Source organism: Chelonoidis abingdonii, chromosome 2 (genome assembly GCF_003597395.2).
Source record: "Chelonoidis abingdonii isolate Lonesome George chromosome 2, CheloAbing_2.0, whole genome shotgun sequence".
Lineage (NCBI taxonomy): Eukaryota > Metazoa > Chordata > Testudines > Testudinidae > Chelonoidis > Chelonoidis abingdonii.
In genome coordinates this window covers 166,242,917-166,257,465 of record NC_133770.1, presented here as the reverse complement: position 1 = coordinate 166,257,465, position 14,549 = coordinate 166,242,917, and the positions used below count along the sequence as shown (strand labels likewise).

General features: G+C 50.0%; 1 protein-coding gene across 1 annotated transcript in view; it reads right to left on the bottom strand.

Annotated features, from left to right (window-relative positions):
- Positions 1 to 7,173, bottom strand: part of TACC1 (transforming acidic coiled-coil containing protein 1) — a 50,282-nt gene extending 43,109 nt beyond the window's left edge. The window contains exons 1-2 of the mRNA XM_032774579.2: positions 6,076 to 7,173; positions 4,997 to 5,112 (exon numbers count right to left, since the gene is read on the bottom strand). Coding sequence (XP_032630470.1) covers positions 4,997 to 5,112; positions 6,076 to 6,236 — 277 coding nt within the window. The 5' untranslated portion in view covers positions 6,237 to 7,173. The remainder of the gene's footprint in view (positions 1 to 4,996; positions 5,113 to 6,075) is intronic.
- Positions 7,174 to 14,549: the final 7,376 nt, after the last annotated feature.

Genomic DNA, 14,549 nt, shown 5'->3' with positions numbered 1-14,549 from the left:
ACTGCTGTTTAACAGACACTGGTCTGTTTTAAGTCTATTTTGCTGTTAAGCAGTAGGATACTTGTGAATGGTGCTTTACAAACCAACCAGTGATAATGCTGTTACTATACAGTATAACATGAGCCTGAATCACAAGTAAGAGAAGTAAACGCTGGTGAGAGCTGCTACAATCCAGGATCTGTTTTTAGTCCTTCTGCTTAATTCCCTGTGAAAACTAACTCTGTAGGAGAGAAGGAGGAGGTGTCTTTAGAGAGAGTAAGGCAGAATTAAGGTCTCTATAGTCCTGGATGATAAAGAAAAAAGAGTTAAGAAGATTTTGTGTGGAAAGAGAGAATGAGCCAGTGGCCTGGCCTGAAAGATGAGTGAGACGTTCTGTATTTATGACTCTGACAATGTACCTATTCCTAATTCGACTATCTGTGCAACAGTTCTCCCCCATTCAGTGCTTTGTCCTTACAGGTTTCGTAACCTAATTTTGTTTCTACATACTGATATCACATCACAATTTTACGTGGAGAAATGAGTTTCTAGTCCCACTAACCCATCTGAGCACTGGGAATGGCAGTGGCATGTCTGTACATGAAGCTTCTCCGGACAGCAGCCATTTCCCAAACACTCTGGGCACCCTCTGTTGCCCAGAGTGTTTGGGAAATGGCTGCTGTCCGGAGAAGCTTCATGTACAGACATGCCACTGCCATTCCCAGTGCTTCATGTACACTCTGGATCTCGCTGTCCCTGATACCTCTGTTGTTTAAACACTGATAAGCAGTCATTAAACTGGATTGACTCCTGATTATTGTATCAATGACAGCTACCGCAGCTCTTGAGCGCCAAGCAGCTCGCCTGCTGACTGTGCTAAGTACATTGCCCTCCTAGCCTCCAGGGGAACCAAGATGCATTATTATGAGGAGGGTTTAATGTATGCATTAGCCAAGGTCCAGTAGCCTTATACCCCAGGAAGCCTTCCGAGCACAGTATATGCATCATGAGTGGCCTCACTCCATCGTTTCAAGAGCCAGGTACGTCACAGAAATTTTGCTGGAGGACAATGGATGGAGCCTCCTGTGGCAAATTGCCGGTACTGTTCTCTGGGTCTCGCGCTTTCTCTTCTCTGGGGTAGGTTCAGGGCGATATTGCTTGCCTCTGAACCAGTTCTTAATCACTCCCCTAGTGTCCTTGGAGCAAGGGGGAGTGGAGAGGGGAGGGACCTGGGCCCACCCTCTACTCCAGGTCCCACCCAGGGCCTGGGGTTGTGGTGAACCACTTGACTAGAGGTTCTTCCCCTGGTTACTTCCCTCCTATACCCGTCAGCTTGTGAAGGCTTCTCGCCTCTCTTCTATACAAGCCGGTGCCCCTTACCTAGGGTTTCTGTTGGGCTTCCCAAACCACCGCAGCACTCCTCCAAACCTTCTATTTCTCTCTGGACAAACTCTTCTCTTCTGCATCTGCACTCTGCTCCAATCCAACCTTTCTCCTTCAACTACCACACACTGTCTGACTGAAGCAGGGGTTTATATCCCATGACTGGAGTCAGGTGCTCTAACTGGAGTCAGGTGCTCTAAGTGAAGTCAGGTGCTCTAAGTGAAGTCAGGTGCTCTAATTGGAATCACAGCTGTTCTAGGTTAATCTAAAGCAAACCTTCCTCCCTTGGCAGGGAATAAGGCCCCCTGCTAACACTCTTATGCTGCCCTCTGGCCATGCTGTATCACACTCCTAACAGACTATTTTTCTTATCCGGAGAGAGATGGTGACTACTACCACTGCTGGGAACTACTGCAGGCCTGTGCCTGCCTCACTCCATCAGCAGCTCCGAATTGCTCCCTGGCCAAGAGCTCCAGAGACCCAAGTCCATGTGGCTGGAGTTGGGTTTGTGTATTCTGGTAAGGTTCGTGTTTTCTAATGGATCTATTTCATCTAGAGCCTGATGCAAACACAGCTGGCAGCAGCTGAACCCAACAGAGACTACATTTGTCCTAAATCGATTCCCCAGCATCCTGCCCTGGGTATATGGTCTACCGGAAAGGGACAAGTTCGCCAGGAGCCATCATCCGTACAAGGTGACCTTCCAACACGACCTCAGTCTATGTGCCACTCATGCAATTTGCTGCGCAACACCCATGAGGAGCTGGCTCTAGCAGCCAGTGGCAAACCCCTCCTGTTTATCAGCAGTATCACCGGTATGTAGCTCACCCCTGACATTCAGCTGTCAGTGAATGAGAACATAAATACAATACTTCCTAGACAGTGAAACTGGTTACCCTCCCTTAGCAGCCCCAGCCCCATGCCCTGCAGTACGGCCCAGGAACACTGCAGCCTTTGTCCAGGATACCATGAGGAGCCAGTTCATTTGTGCACTGAATTTTGGCCCAGGCAGTAGTTTTTAGGAATAGTTCTTCCCAGGAAAATCAGTTGCAAAATGCAGTTCTCCGAGACATTTTAAAATGTTTAAGTGCCTCCCTGAGGCCTTGTGCAATGTGCTTCCTTGAGCCAGAGTCTTTGTAGAGATGATCAGAAACCTTGCAAAGAAAATCTCCTGAGATATCCCACCCTCTGCGCCCCAGAACATCAGCCTACAAATGGAGTAATCTTTGGCTTTTCTAAAAAGCAAAGGATTGCACTGCTAGCCCTTGGCAGTCACAGTGCGAGAACCTCTCCACTCAGGCAAACAAACAGCACCTGCTGCCAGTCTAGCTGGACCAGCACTAGGGTCTCTGCCCTAGCAACAGCAAGGGACCAGGGTCACTAATGATGGATGGTCCCTGTACTGGAAAGGCCTGGCAGCAGATCCCAGTGCTGACTGCATTCAGGTGGCACTGGGGTCTGATGGTGGGCCGGAGTACAGGGAACATCACAGTAAGGAACAGCTCCAGCTCTTGAGCTCCACAGAGTCACAACTTAGAATGTTTCCCCCAGTCACAGCACCCCATTGGCTGAAACAACCACCTAATGGAGCAGAGGTAACCAGCAGCAGCTCAAGGGAGGTGAATTACAAACCCAGCATAATCAGACTGAACAATCAGCAAATGCCTGTGAGCTGAACACCAGGGCAATAAGTCCCTGCTGGGTGAGGGAGGGCAGAGACTAGATCAGGTCACCAAGCCAGCACTGCATGCCCAGTGAGAGTGGCTAGTCCCAATGTACTCCATGTCCCCGGCTACCCTCTCACCCAGAGACACTGTACTGGACTGTTCCTACCCTCCTACATATGGCCTTGGAGGTCTACAAGTCACCATGCTCTGACGTGATTCAATCACCTGCCCAGAAGATTGGATGGATGAGTGGGGAAGGTCCCACTGAATCCTTTTCACAGATAGCCTTTCACATGGTTTACAAAGCCACCACATTGCAACAAGAAGCAGATGTAGACATGGGATTTGACAACAGCACCAAGTCTCACAGGAGCATTAACCCTGATTTCCACTTAGAAATTCGATCCGGGAGTATGAAGGGCTAACAGGGCTGGCTATCACCCAGCGTAGTTCAGAGTGGCAGCATGTGGGAGAGAGCAGATGACTGGAATGAGATACAGTGGTATCATAACTGCATCATGGAATCCTGGTTGATAATAGCCGTAGAGACACGAGAACCTGACTGGGCAATGAAGCTCTTGGTTCTCTGCAGCTCTCACTGGCTGTTTTTTAAACAATGAGGATCTGAGATTTTAATTTTCTAAAATGTTAACAGCAACCATACTGGGAAGAACTAAAACTATTAAAAACCATTAGTGCATGAGAAGTATGCACATTCCAACCCCTTTTAGGGCCAGCATTTGAACAGAGGTAAATTCAGATAGGATTCCTGGCATTCAGAACTAACATGGCTGTTACTCTTTTGCAGTATATTCAACCTACAGTTTCCTGTCAGAGCAGTGGACTCTGATTATTTCTGCACACAGTTTATGTGCCATGCCATCCACACAGCATGAGATTACTTGTACAGCTCTGTCAAAGCCCTTCAATGCTGGCCAGTTGGAGCCCCTTTTATTTCAGTGTTAATTCCCCACACCCCACCCCAGCTCTGCCAAAACACCTCAGCTGTCACATGTTACTCTAGATCTGGGCTTACAATGCACAGGCTATCATGTCAGATTGTCCAGCTGTGCTTCTGTTACCTGGACAAATGCCCAGGAACAACTAAAGTGAGACACCCATATCCACTTAATTTGTGACTCAATCAGTCCCAAGTATCCAGAAGTCAACTTCTGTTATCTCTGCACCGTGCCACCGAGATATAAAATCCCCTTTCCCCATGCAACAAAATCTCAGCTGCAGACAGTATTGAGGAAGGGTTGAGGGATGAAACATCACATCAGCTACTGTGAAAGGGGGCAGAGTTGTGACATCGCAAATGGCAAAGGGCCTGCCCACTGTAGGGCACCCATCAATCAGCTGACTATCAAGTGACTCCCCGAGCCAACAAGAGATATATTTACCCAGGCAGGGTTTTCAGGAAGACATTAGGGAGGGCACTTTGAAAAAGAAGAGTCTGCAAATACCCTTTGCGCCCTTCCATTCGACTGAGCAGCTTCTGGCTGCATGCTGTGCTCTCCATTGTGCCATGGGAAAAAGCCTCAGCCCCTCGGGGCAACTCACAAAACCGGATCTATAGACATCTTCGCTGTATTGCCACATTCCCACTTGCTCTTTATCTCTGCTCTGGGGTAGCGGGTGGGTGTGACCAACTATTGCAAAACAGCCTGATTATAACTGTGCACCATGAGGGCGTGAGCTGGGAAATCGAACTGACTCTGTCACATGGCAGTGCAACCCTTGGGCCCTCAAAACTGTTCAATAAATCAACGTTTCACTCAACTTAAAATGGCCCTTTGCAGCAGGTGCATAGCCCAGAGCATCTGCATTTAAACTATCCAGCCCAGGAACTGCAAACACCTGGCAAGCATTATTCAAAAGAACAACTTCCCCTCCCCAGCCCCAACCCCTTTTCTGCATCCAAAGCAGAATAAAATGAGACCAGAATATTCATGGCATCTCTTTACCTTGGGTCCTGGCCTCGGCCACATCCAATCCCAGCAATGGGTCAGAGATCTCCTTTACAGGCGACCGGACTGGGGTTTCTGCTTCAGGGGTCTCAAAATTGCCTTCCGAATCCGAGCTGCCAAGGAGGGGAAAAGAATGAAGAATTACCACTTTCAAGGCTAGCTCTAAAATGTTTCACATACATGCCCTAAATATCCAATCAGACTGGATTCCAGCTCCCAGGCCAACCAGCAAATCAACCGATCTGCAGATGACATCCCGTGGCTGGAGTGATTCATTCCCAACACACCACGCTAACAAATGGAAAAGGTAGAGGAGGTGAAACCATGTTACAGTCAATTCCCCTTGAAACTTCCCTTCCAGCCTCCCTCCCCCAGATGCCCATCTATCAGAGATTAGTCACATAGCACCAATATACTTTGGTACCCTTCGCACAGATTGTTTTTATGTGAAAACACACACTGGCTATCTCAGCTTGGGTCAGTGACCCCTGGGACATGGCATCTCTGACTGGAGCCCCTTCCTCTAAATCTCCAGCTGCTCTGGATGTTGGGAAATTCAGAAAACAAGCCTTTCCCTGCGTGTTTCATGTCTGCTAGCATTTGCACTGAGACCAGAGAGCACCATGTCAGAGCAACTGCTGGGGCCTTCCGGACTGCTCTGCCACAACTCCCTTTCCCTACAATTGCTGCATCTTCATGGGACTAAGGGTGCCTAAAATCCACGAAGCTGAACATTTCTGAAAAGGAGCGCAGATCCCAGGGTGCTGGGAATTAATAATGCTAACGTTACACACTGTCTATGGAGCCGAAGGGAAGGACAGAATTAGCAAAGGCAGATGCAAATGATGAACATTCAATGCACTGAATAGCCAACAAGCTGTTAAGGGAGAAATGACAAGCAGGGTAGATGCAGTACATGGGACTTCACCGAGCCACAGCAGAGCATTTTGTCCCTGGAAGGATGCATCGTGCTATTGATGCCATTACACGTGCAAGTCAGCGGGGACAGGAGATTAATGGGACTGTAACAAGTTCAAAGGCTGAGTCCTAGCAAAGCAGGGATGCTGCATACTTGCCTGAAACTCAATGATTTGGTCTCTGCCTGCGAGTCGTCCTCCTCTATCTCTCGCTCTACCCCACCATCCTCACCGTCTCCAGCACCTCCCCCTCGCACAGCAGACCACGTCCACTTGGCCCACTGGACTGGGGAGAGGATCTGCCAGGGGCTAAACGCCATGAGAGCAGCTTTCCCAGCTCCGGCTGCCAGGGGATTCTTTTCAAAATGGAGGGAAACGGTGACAAATGCCTGTAAATATTTCTAGCTGAGGCACGGATGTGGTTAAAAGTGAACCATCAGATCCCCGCTCTCGGCAGCTTCCTCTGGGGCAGGCTGCTTGCAGAGCTGCAGAGACTCTTCCAGATGCTGCACGCTCCTGTCACCGAAACTTAAACAGCGGCACTGACTTGCACTTCCAAAGAATGGCAAGAGAAAGAGCAATTTGTCCCAGATTTCCAAGGCGCTGCACAAACCCTTGTCAGCAGAACCTGCTCCACCACCTCAGCAGTCTTTGCTCCATCTGAGCCCCCTGACTGCTAGAATCAGCTGGCTGCCAGATAACAGACTGTACATTCTCCAAAGAGCCTCCCCCTCGGACTGTACTACTCTCGCTGGCAGGGAGGACGCCTGACTCTGCGCCTCCCATCTTTGTCGCACGGGAAGCTTATTTCCCCTGCTGCTTGGAGACTGGTTGTGACCAATTTGCGGGGTGAAGTGAGCAGACTTCAGGCTTGCTAAGTTAAAAACACCAAGGGGAGAGGAGAATTCAAAGTAACTCCCCCCTATCCATGCCATAGCAACAGAGCATCCACTCTGGGAGTGAGTAATCGCTGCCTTTGATTCAGTCACTATTTATCCTCCCTCCCGCTCGCTATAGAACAGATCTCCTTAGGACCCCAGCTCTTCCAGGTAAATTACAGCTGCACACAGAGACCCCCTCCTCCCAGTGCACTTCGAGGCTCCTCTCACAGTGGCTCTATTTATCTCGGTACCCAGGGGGTCAGACACAAAGATGCTGCACCCGATGGAGCTGCCTTGTATTTTTTCATGCTGTTGTTGAGATGAACTTTCATTCCTGCCCCCACCCCCTCGCTTTCCCTTCTGCTTTCGCTGGGGTTTCTCTCGTCTTCTTGTCGAGCAAGCGTTTCTGTAGTGAGCTGACTGACTGGTTAAACATCAGCTCCTTTGCATTTCTGACAGGTGTGGGGGAGCAGCTGGGCTTCCTGGTTCTCTTTTCACCATGCAGCATGTTTGCTGCTTAGGGGCTGCTGCTCAGAGCAGTTCACATGGGCACTGCCCGTGGGGGGGGGGGCCGCTACTGTCCCCCAGAGATAGGGTAATGCCGAGCACAAGAATGTGACCGCTTCTGAATGTCTTCCGCATGCTGCTCCTAGAGCCTGGCTGAACACCAGGGCCCAATTCACCCTGGTCTCGCAGCACATGTGGGGTGTAAAATGTGACCATTCCACTTTGATAGCATTTGACACCCATGTTGCAACGATGTAGACTGAGTGCACAAAGGCAGAGGAGGATTGGTCCCAAGGAGCGGGATTCTCCTCTCTCTTGCACCAGTCTAACTCCACTGAAGTACGTCTCATTTACACCAGCCTGGATCAGGGGACTCAGCCAAGGGCAGTATCTGTATCCTGCCACGATGCAGCAGGAGGGACTTGATGAGCCAAGAGAGCCCTGCCACTAACTGCCAACAGAGCAAACACGGTGCACTCGTGGGCAAGGGAGTTTCCTCCTCTAGCCAGACCCACAGACTTTGTGGACAAACAGCAACCTGGCTTTTAGGAGGCCACTCTCCCAGACGGAGTCCCCATGCCCCATCTTCTGCAGTACATGAGGTTTCCGATCCCAGAGGCAGCACAGACCTGGTACAGCCACTATGGCTGCATGTCCTGCTCCAATGTGGGACCTCTCTGGTTTTTTGAGACCCAATTGGAATTTTAGCCATCTCTGGGCAGTATAACAACTAGAGATCCTCAGTGGGCGTAGGTCCTCAGCCCTGCATCTCTCCGACATGCCAAAGAAAACATAGTTCTGCTGCACAGGAGTGTTAGAGTGGCCCACTTAAAAGAGGTGAAGATGTCTTTGATATCTAAAGAGCAGAATTAATGCCCCCGCCCTCTTGCCAGCCCCCAGACAGATACTGTCTCCCCCCTGTGCACACCTAGTCATTGGGAATGGTAGTAGAGACGAGGTCAGCCTGGCAGCCGTCTCTGGGCTTGCAAGCTTACATGGGGTGCTGAACCTCAGCCATATGCCTGAGCCCAGCCCCAGGCCTGCACTTGGTGGCCAAACAAAGAGAAAAGGGTATATTGGCTACGAGCTATTTCTCGGGTTCTGGGTTGTGCCCATGCGGAAGGAACAGCCTCGTGGTCTTACTATCCAAACCACAAGCATGCACTGTACCACCTCTTCAGAAAGCAGACACTGTCCAAACTCCACCCAAAAGGTCCAGCATGTGGGTAGAGCAGGGATCTGGGCCGTGGTATCTGTACAGTAACTGGGGCAAACCCCTGCCCTAGACACTTTCCTGGGAAATTCTGGCTCCATTAGCTTGGGTTGATATTTGAGGATTTTAAAACCTCCCTGAAGGAGCCTTCCCAGGGCAAACTATTTATTTATTAAAGAAAGGTGTTTTTAAAGAGATCTCAGCCTCGCCTTGGGATGTGACCAAATTCCCTGCAAAAATAAGCTCAGCCAGTAAACACTAGTCAGGTGATAACTCTCCATAAACAAATGCCTCTGGAGCAGTCCCGTAGGAATCTTTCCATAAAGTGGGATCAGGCTCTAAGAGTCATCAGTGTGTAGACAGACTGTCTTGAGTTCATTACTTCCCACACATCAGCGAGAGGTGGACCAGGTTCCTGACACCTCCCAGATTCACAAAATGCCAAGGTGGAATGCACAGGAATTTGGCAGCAGGTTTGTTACAAACGCAGGCATCATCAGCTTTGAGTCAATTGCTGCTAGGACAATCTCAGCCTTCCCAAGCAGAATGTTTGCAGATGAAGAGCCAAGCTGCGGGACGAAATCTTTGCATTACCTTGGAGGAAAAAGGTTTGTGTTTCAGAGTTGACTCAGCCATCTTCTTCGCCCGCCACTTCCAGAAACATTCCGGGCAAAGGGATGACAATTGGAACAAAAGCTGTGAAACTCAGCTCAGTGCAATGCACAGAAGTAATAGTGGCCTTGAACAATTCTACACAGTCTGCATGTGACAGGCCAGGATCACAGATAGCATGCATCTGCAAGGGGACTGTTGCCCCCTTACTAACATTCAGTGGGAGTATTTGGTTGCTAGCTCCCAGCACTAAAAAGGGAGGGGTCGATGGGAAATTAGTAGCCTGAGACTGACAGTCTCCAGGATCAATGTGGAGAGGCCAATGCTCCAGATCAGCCTGATTGACAGAGTGGGCAGGCTAATCAAGGAGTCAGGAGGCCAGGGGGTCCCATCCTCAGTGTGAGCTGGAATTGTCTGAGTCAGATGGAGTAGGGCCAAGCTAAGGAGAGAGTAGGGGCCCAAGCTAACCTGCTGGGAGCAGAGCTGCAGCCCAAAAAGCCAGAGCACAGCCCAGAGAGAGCAGACCTGCCCTGGGAGGGGAGCTGCAGCCACCAGAGCCAGAGGGGCCAAACAAGCAGCCCAGAAAGCAGGTGAGAGCTGAGAGAGAGTCACAGAAGCAGCCTGCAGAGCAGACCTGCCCTGAGAGCAGAGCTGTAGCAACTGGAGCCAGAGAGGCCAGAGAAGCATCCCAGGGAGCTGAAGGCAGAGCAGCAGCAGCAGCCGTGCTGAGGCAGTATGGAGCTGGAGCTGGAGCAGTCCGGAGCTGGGTGCGGTGAGCAGCTGGAGAAGAGCGAGGGGGACCCTGGGCAGTGGCCCAGCACAGGGAGACGCCTCAGCCAAGAGGCTCTGCAGGCCAGACTGGAGGGGATCAATAACCCTGACAGAGCGGGGAGTGGACACTGACAGAGAAGGTCCTGCCACTCAGAGCCTGAGACCTGTGTGTGGCCACCACCAGAGCAAGTGTCCAACCCGCACAGCGTCCCTGCAGCACAGCCCAGGGCCTGAGAAGGAGGCCGTGGGACCTACAAAGGAACAGACTGTGAAGTGCCCTGACAATTCCAGAGACACTGTTTGTGATGGTCTCTGCCACAGAGTGGGGTGATTGTGTTTTTTTTTCCTTTAACCTTTCCCATTTTCCTTATTCTTTTTTAAAATTAATTGTTAATTAAATAACTTGTATTTGCTTTTAAATTGTATGATGTGATCAGTGGGTCAGGGAGGTGCGGCAGTGCAAAGAGAGTACCCCTGGAGTGGGGTTCACCCTAGCCCCCTGTCCTGGGTGACCACAGCAGGGTTGGGGGTTGAGCCCCCCAGGATCCTGGGCCCAGCCTTGTTGGGGTTACAAGGACTCGCCAGACAGGAGAGTGGAAGAGGAGTCCTCGAGGGCAGGGAGGCCTCTGGGTAAAGGGAGTGGGAGCGAGGACTCAGATCCTTCCGCCTGCCCACTTCACTGGGGTAGTGCAGAAGCCAGGAAAGTTCCCCACAATAGCGGGACCATTCCCCCACTTACACATCTATTCTGTAAATGAGCAGCTAATTGCAATAGTTAGGAATGCTTTCACATGAGCACAGGAATGCCAGATACCAGAGCATAGGTGATACCAGATCAGACCAGTGGTCTGTCTAGTCTAGTGACTGTCTCTAACACTGACCAGCATCAGATGTTCAAAGGAAGGTGCTGGAATCCCCATTGTGCAGAACTGTCAAATAAACGTCCCTGATGCGGCCCTGTTGTGCTAGGCACTCTGTGAACATAGAGTAAAATCCTGTCTCTCCCCTGAAGAGTTTAGCCTAAATATACAAGACAGGCAAAGGATGGGCGGCGGGGTACAGCTAAAGGAACTTGTTCAAGGTCATGCAGCAGGGCCAGAAATAGAACCAGGTCTTCTGACTCCCAGTCCATGCCCTGTCCACTGGGCCGCACTGCCTCCCATGGGACACTTGAGCCCTACGAAATTCACCTTCCCAACACCCCTGTGATGTAGGACCGTGTAATTATCCTCCCTTCACTGAGAGGAAACTGACGCTCCAGCGGCACATGGGGTGGTGTGTAGTGTACAGGCATTACCTGTGCCACTACAGGCCACAGTAGGACATTACATGGCTAATAATTGCAGGGTAGAGTGGGAGGCGCTGCTTGGGTGTGTAGAGAGCCATGTAAGGTACGTTCCCTGGGGGTTCAGGTCTGTAGGGCACTCGCCTCGCCTAAGGTATGGCTCTAGGGTGACCAGATGTCCCAATTTTATAGGGACAGTCCCGATTTTGGGATGTTTTTCTTATATAGGATCCTGTTACCCCCCAGCCCCTGTCGCAATTTTTCACACTTGCTGTCTGGTCACCCTATATGGCTACCCATCTACACAGCTATTTATAGCTTTGCTAGCTGAGTGTGCAGTGTATGTACTCCGCATGCTGCCTGAGTGTAGACATACCAGAGGAGTTAAGTGACTTGTTCAAGGTCATACAGGAAATCAGTGGCAGAGTCAAGAATAGAACCTAAGCATTCTGACTCCCAGCACTAGGCTTTAATAACAATACCATCCTCCCTGCTGGCTGGTTGTAATTGGCATAGAAATCAGTTGTTTTTCCCTGCAGTTTGTGCACTTCTGGGCTGCAGAGTATAAGCTGGTTTTGACGGAAGATCTTTACAGAAGCTGATTTTGAGAGATGTGATGATGTTGCATTAATAGTCCAGTAATGCTGCACGCTATAATCTGAACACTGCCTTCCCTGAATCTCTGTTTACCCAAGGACCTAGCTAGTGTGACTGCATTGCTGCATTTAAAAATAGAACATGGCAACTCAGATTTTGCCAGTGGCTCTGCTGAGAAAGATGATAATGCGAACAATGAAGAAGTAAAGATGGCCGGGCTGTCAGCAGCCGGAACACAAGTCCATCTCTGCTGCAAAGAGGAAGTATCTGGCTCAGCAAATTTCTATAAACCTCCACTTGTTGGACGGGGATCAGAGACATGTGAGCCAATCAGGAGGAGGAAATTAACAGCATCCTTCAATTGTGAAGGCTGCACAATCAGTACTGCCAAGAAAGGAGCCTCCCGTCATCCACAGGAGAGGAAGCAGGCAGGGATGGGGGTGGTGAAACCAAACTGTAATGCTTCAGAGGCACTGTAAGAGACGTCAGGCAGGTGGACAAACTTTGTACATGCAGTGCCCGAGGGCGTGAAGATACCAGGGATGGTTTAAGAGCAGAGTCAGCATCCACTTGCCATTTATTTATGATAGACAATTAAGAAAAAAACCCAAATCATCCCAGCCTGTCAGTAATGCTGGCACACACAGAGCAACACCCAAGTGAAAGAGCACACAGCTAGGAGGAAACCGGATTTTGACATGCACCTTCAGCATCACCAACAGCCAAATGCTGCTCAGCACCCTCAGCAGGTGTGACCCCCAGAACAAAGAGAAGAGCGAATCTGTCGGTTTAAAAGCTACTGATCCCATGACGAGATCCAGTGGGGCACAGGCAGTCTGCAGCCTGTGCCTGGTCTGCCCATCGAGCAGCATCAGTGACTGTATTCACTGTAATGCAGTATGTTTCTGGATAAGGGCTGCAGTGCGCTAGGTGCTGTACAAACACATGGCAGCATTAGAAAGAGGGTAGTGCCATATAGCCTCGGATTACGCAGCCCAAGTCTGCACCCGGGCTCACTCAGTGCCTTCATCTGGAGCCCCACTTCATAGACACACTCCCACATCACACCATCCAAGGTCCCACAGTGCCCTGCCCTCCAGAGTTTGTCCCCCATCATTTTCTGAAGGGAAGATCTTCAGGACTGAGGGTAGAGGTCAGCACTGTCCTCAGACTGTGCCTGAGCCTTCTGTTCTTATGTGAGAATGAGCCATGAAGTTTGCTGTCAGCTTTGTGATGTACAAAGCCCCTGGCAATGTAGGGCAGAAGATTCTGGTCACAGTCACTCTGATTCAGCAGTTCCTGGGCCCTGCTGGGTCCCGCAAACAAATGACTCTCCTAGCTAGCTTTAGTGTTACTTTTAAATGAAAGTCTAAACACCAGAGGCTGTTTCCACACAGCAGCAAAGCTCTGTAGAGGTTTAATATCCATCTATTTAAAACTCAGCTCCCTGTCTCTCTCTGTTCACAGCCTCCTCACTTGGCGCTTTGCTTCGTCAACTACTGTTAGAACAACTCTTATGTGTTCCTTCCACATTATAAACACTGAGAGCTTCATTGCCCCCCAAGGTGCCCTGTGCAATCCAGTCACTGAAAATGTAATTACAACGTCGCTGCTACTACATCAGTGTCTGCAAGGCTATCGGTTGGTGTCCACTTTAATGGAGGCAGAAAAGCATAAATATTTCACGGACCGACCTGTTTGGTTTTAAAGGTCAGTCTGAACTGAACATCAGTGCATGCAGCTTGCACACTGTTATTGTGTACTTTAACCAGACTTGGCTGGCTCTGCCCTATCCCTTCCTGAGACCTTTCTTTAAAGTGCTCACCACCAGTCAACACCAGTCTCCAAAGGGGCAGCCTTGTAAACTCCCATCAGCACAGGGTGAGCTCCACAAGCAGCGTTCACGAATTGCAAATGAATCCCTACATCTGGAGCATGTTCGGAGATGTCTGTGCAGATCAGTGGCTCCAGAGGGAGGGTTATTTTAGAGTCTGTCCTGCATTTTGTGCTCCTGCCTGGTTTCCAAGTGCTTTTGAGATGCTACTTCTGGACGGACGGCAGTACTTGGTGGGAGGAAGCCCCTCTCAGTCTTCTTCCCAGCCTCAGCTTGCTCCCCTCGTTCTACAGTGGGTTATGTTTAAAAACCCAATACAACATCACTGCTCCAACTAAATAAGCAAAATGCATTTTTCCCTTTTGTATTTTGCAAGTGAGAAAGGCGACAGCCCAAATGCCTTGGAGAACAAATTTGTCTTGACATAGGTGCCCCATCAACAAAGCAGCTTCATTCACATGGCTTCACCCTAAACTAGAAGGATCCTGTCTCTGCAGGCAAGAGGGAAATGGTCTCCATGGCCCATTCAGCCATCAGCCCCTCTGCTAAGTCTACCAACAGCGAGACTACTTAGTTCCAGTTCTTCATGCACAGATTTGCAGGCCAAGAGAGACCGTGATGATGGCCCCGTCTGATCTCTCCAATGGTTATGGTGGTGACTGGGTGATGGAGCAGAAGTGCATCCACCGACTGGCTGCTGAACAGCATTCAGACTGTGATGAATCTGGATTGGGACCAGTAATTCGGAGGTGAAAAGGCTCAATGTCTCCTCACCAGCTAGCCAGTCTCCTCTCAAACGTCACTAGTGACCTTATTAACCTGCTCAGGGACACAAGTCTATCTTTCCCATCTCAACACACCTGCAATCCTTTTGCTTACAGGATCATCCAGCCTCTTGCTACTCCAGCAAATTTTGTGTCCCTGTTGATCACT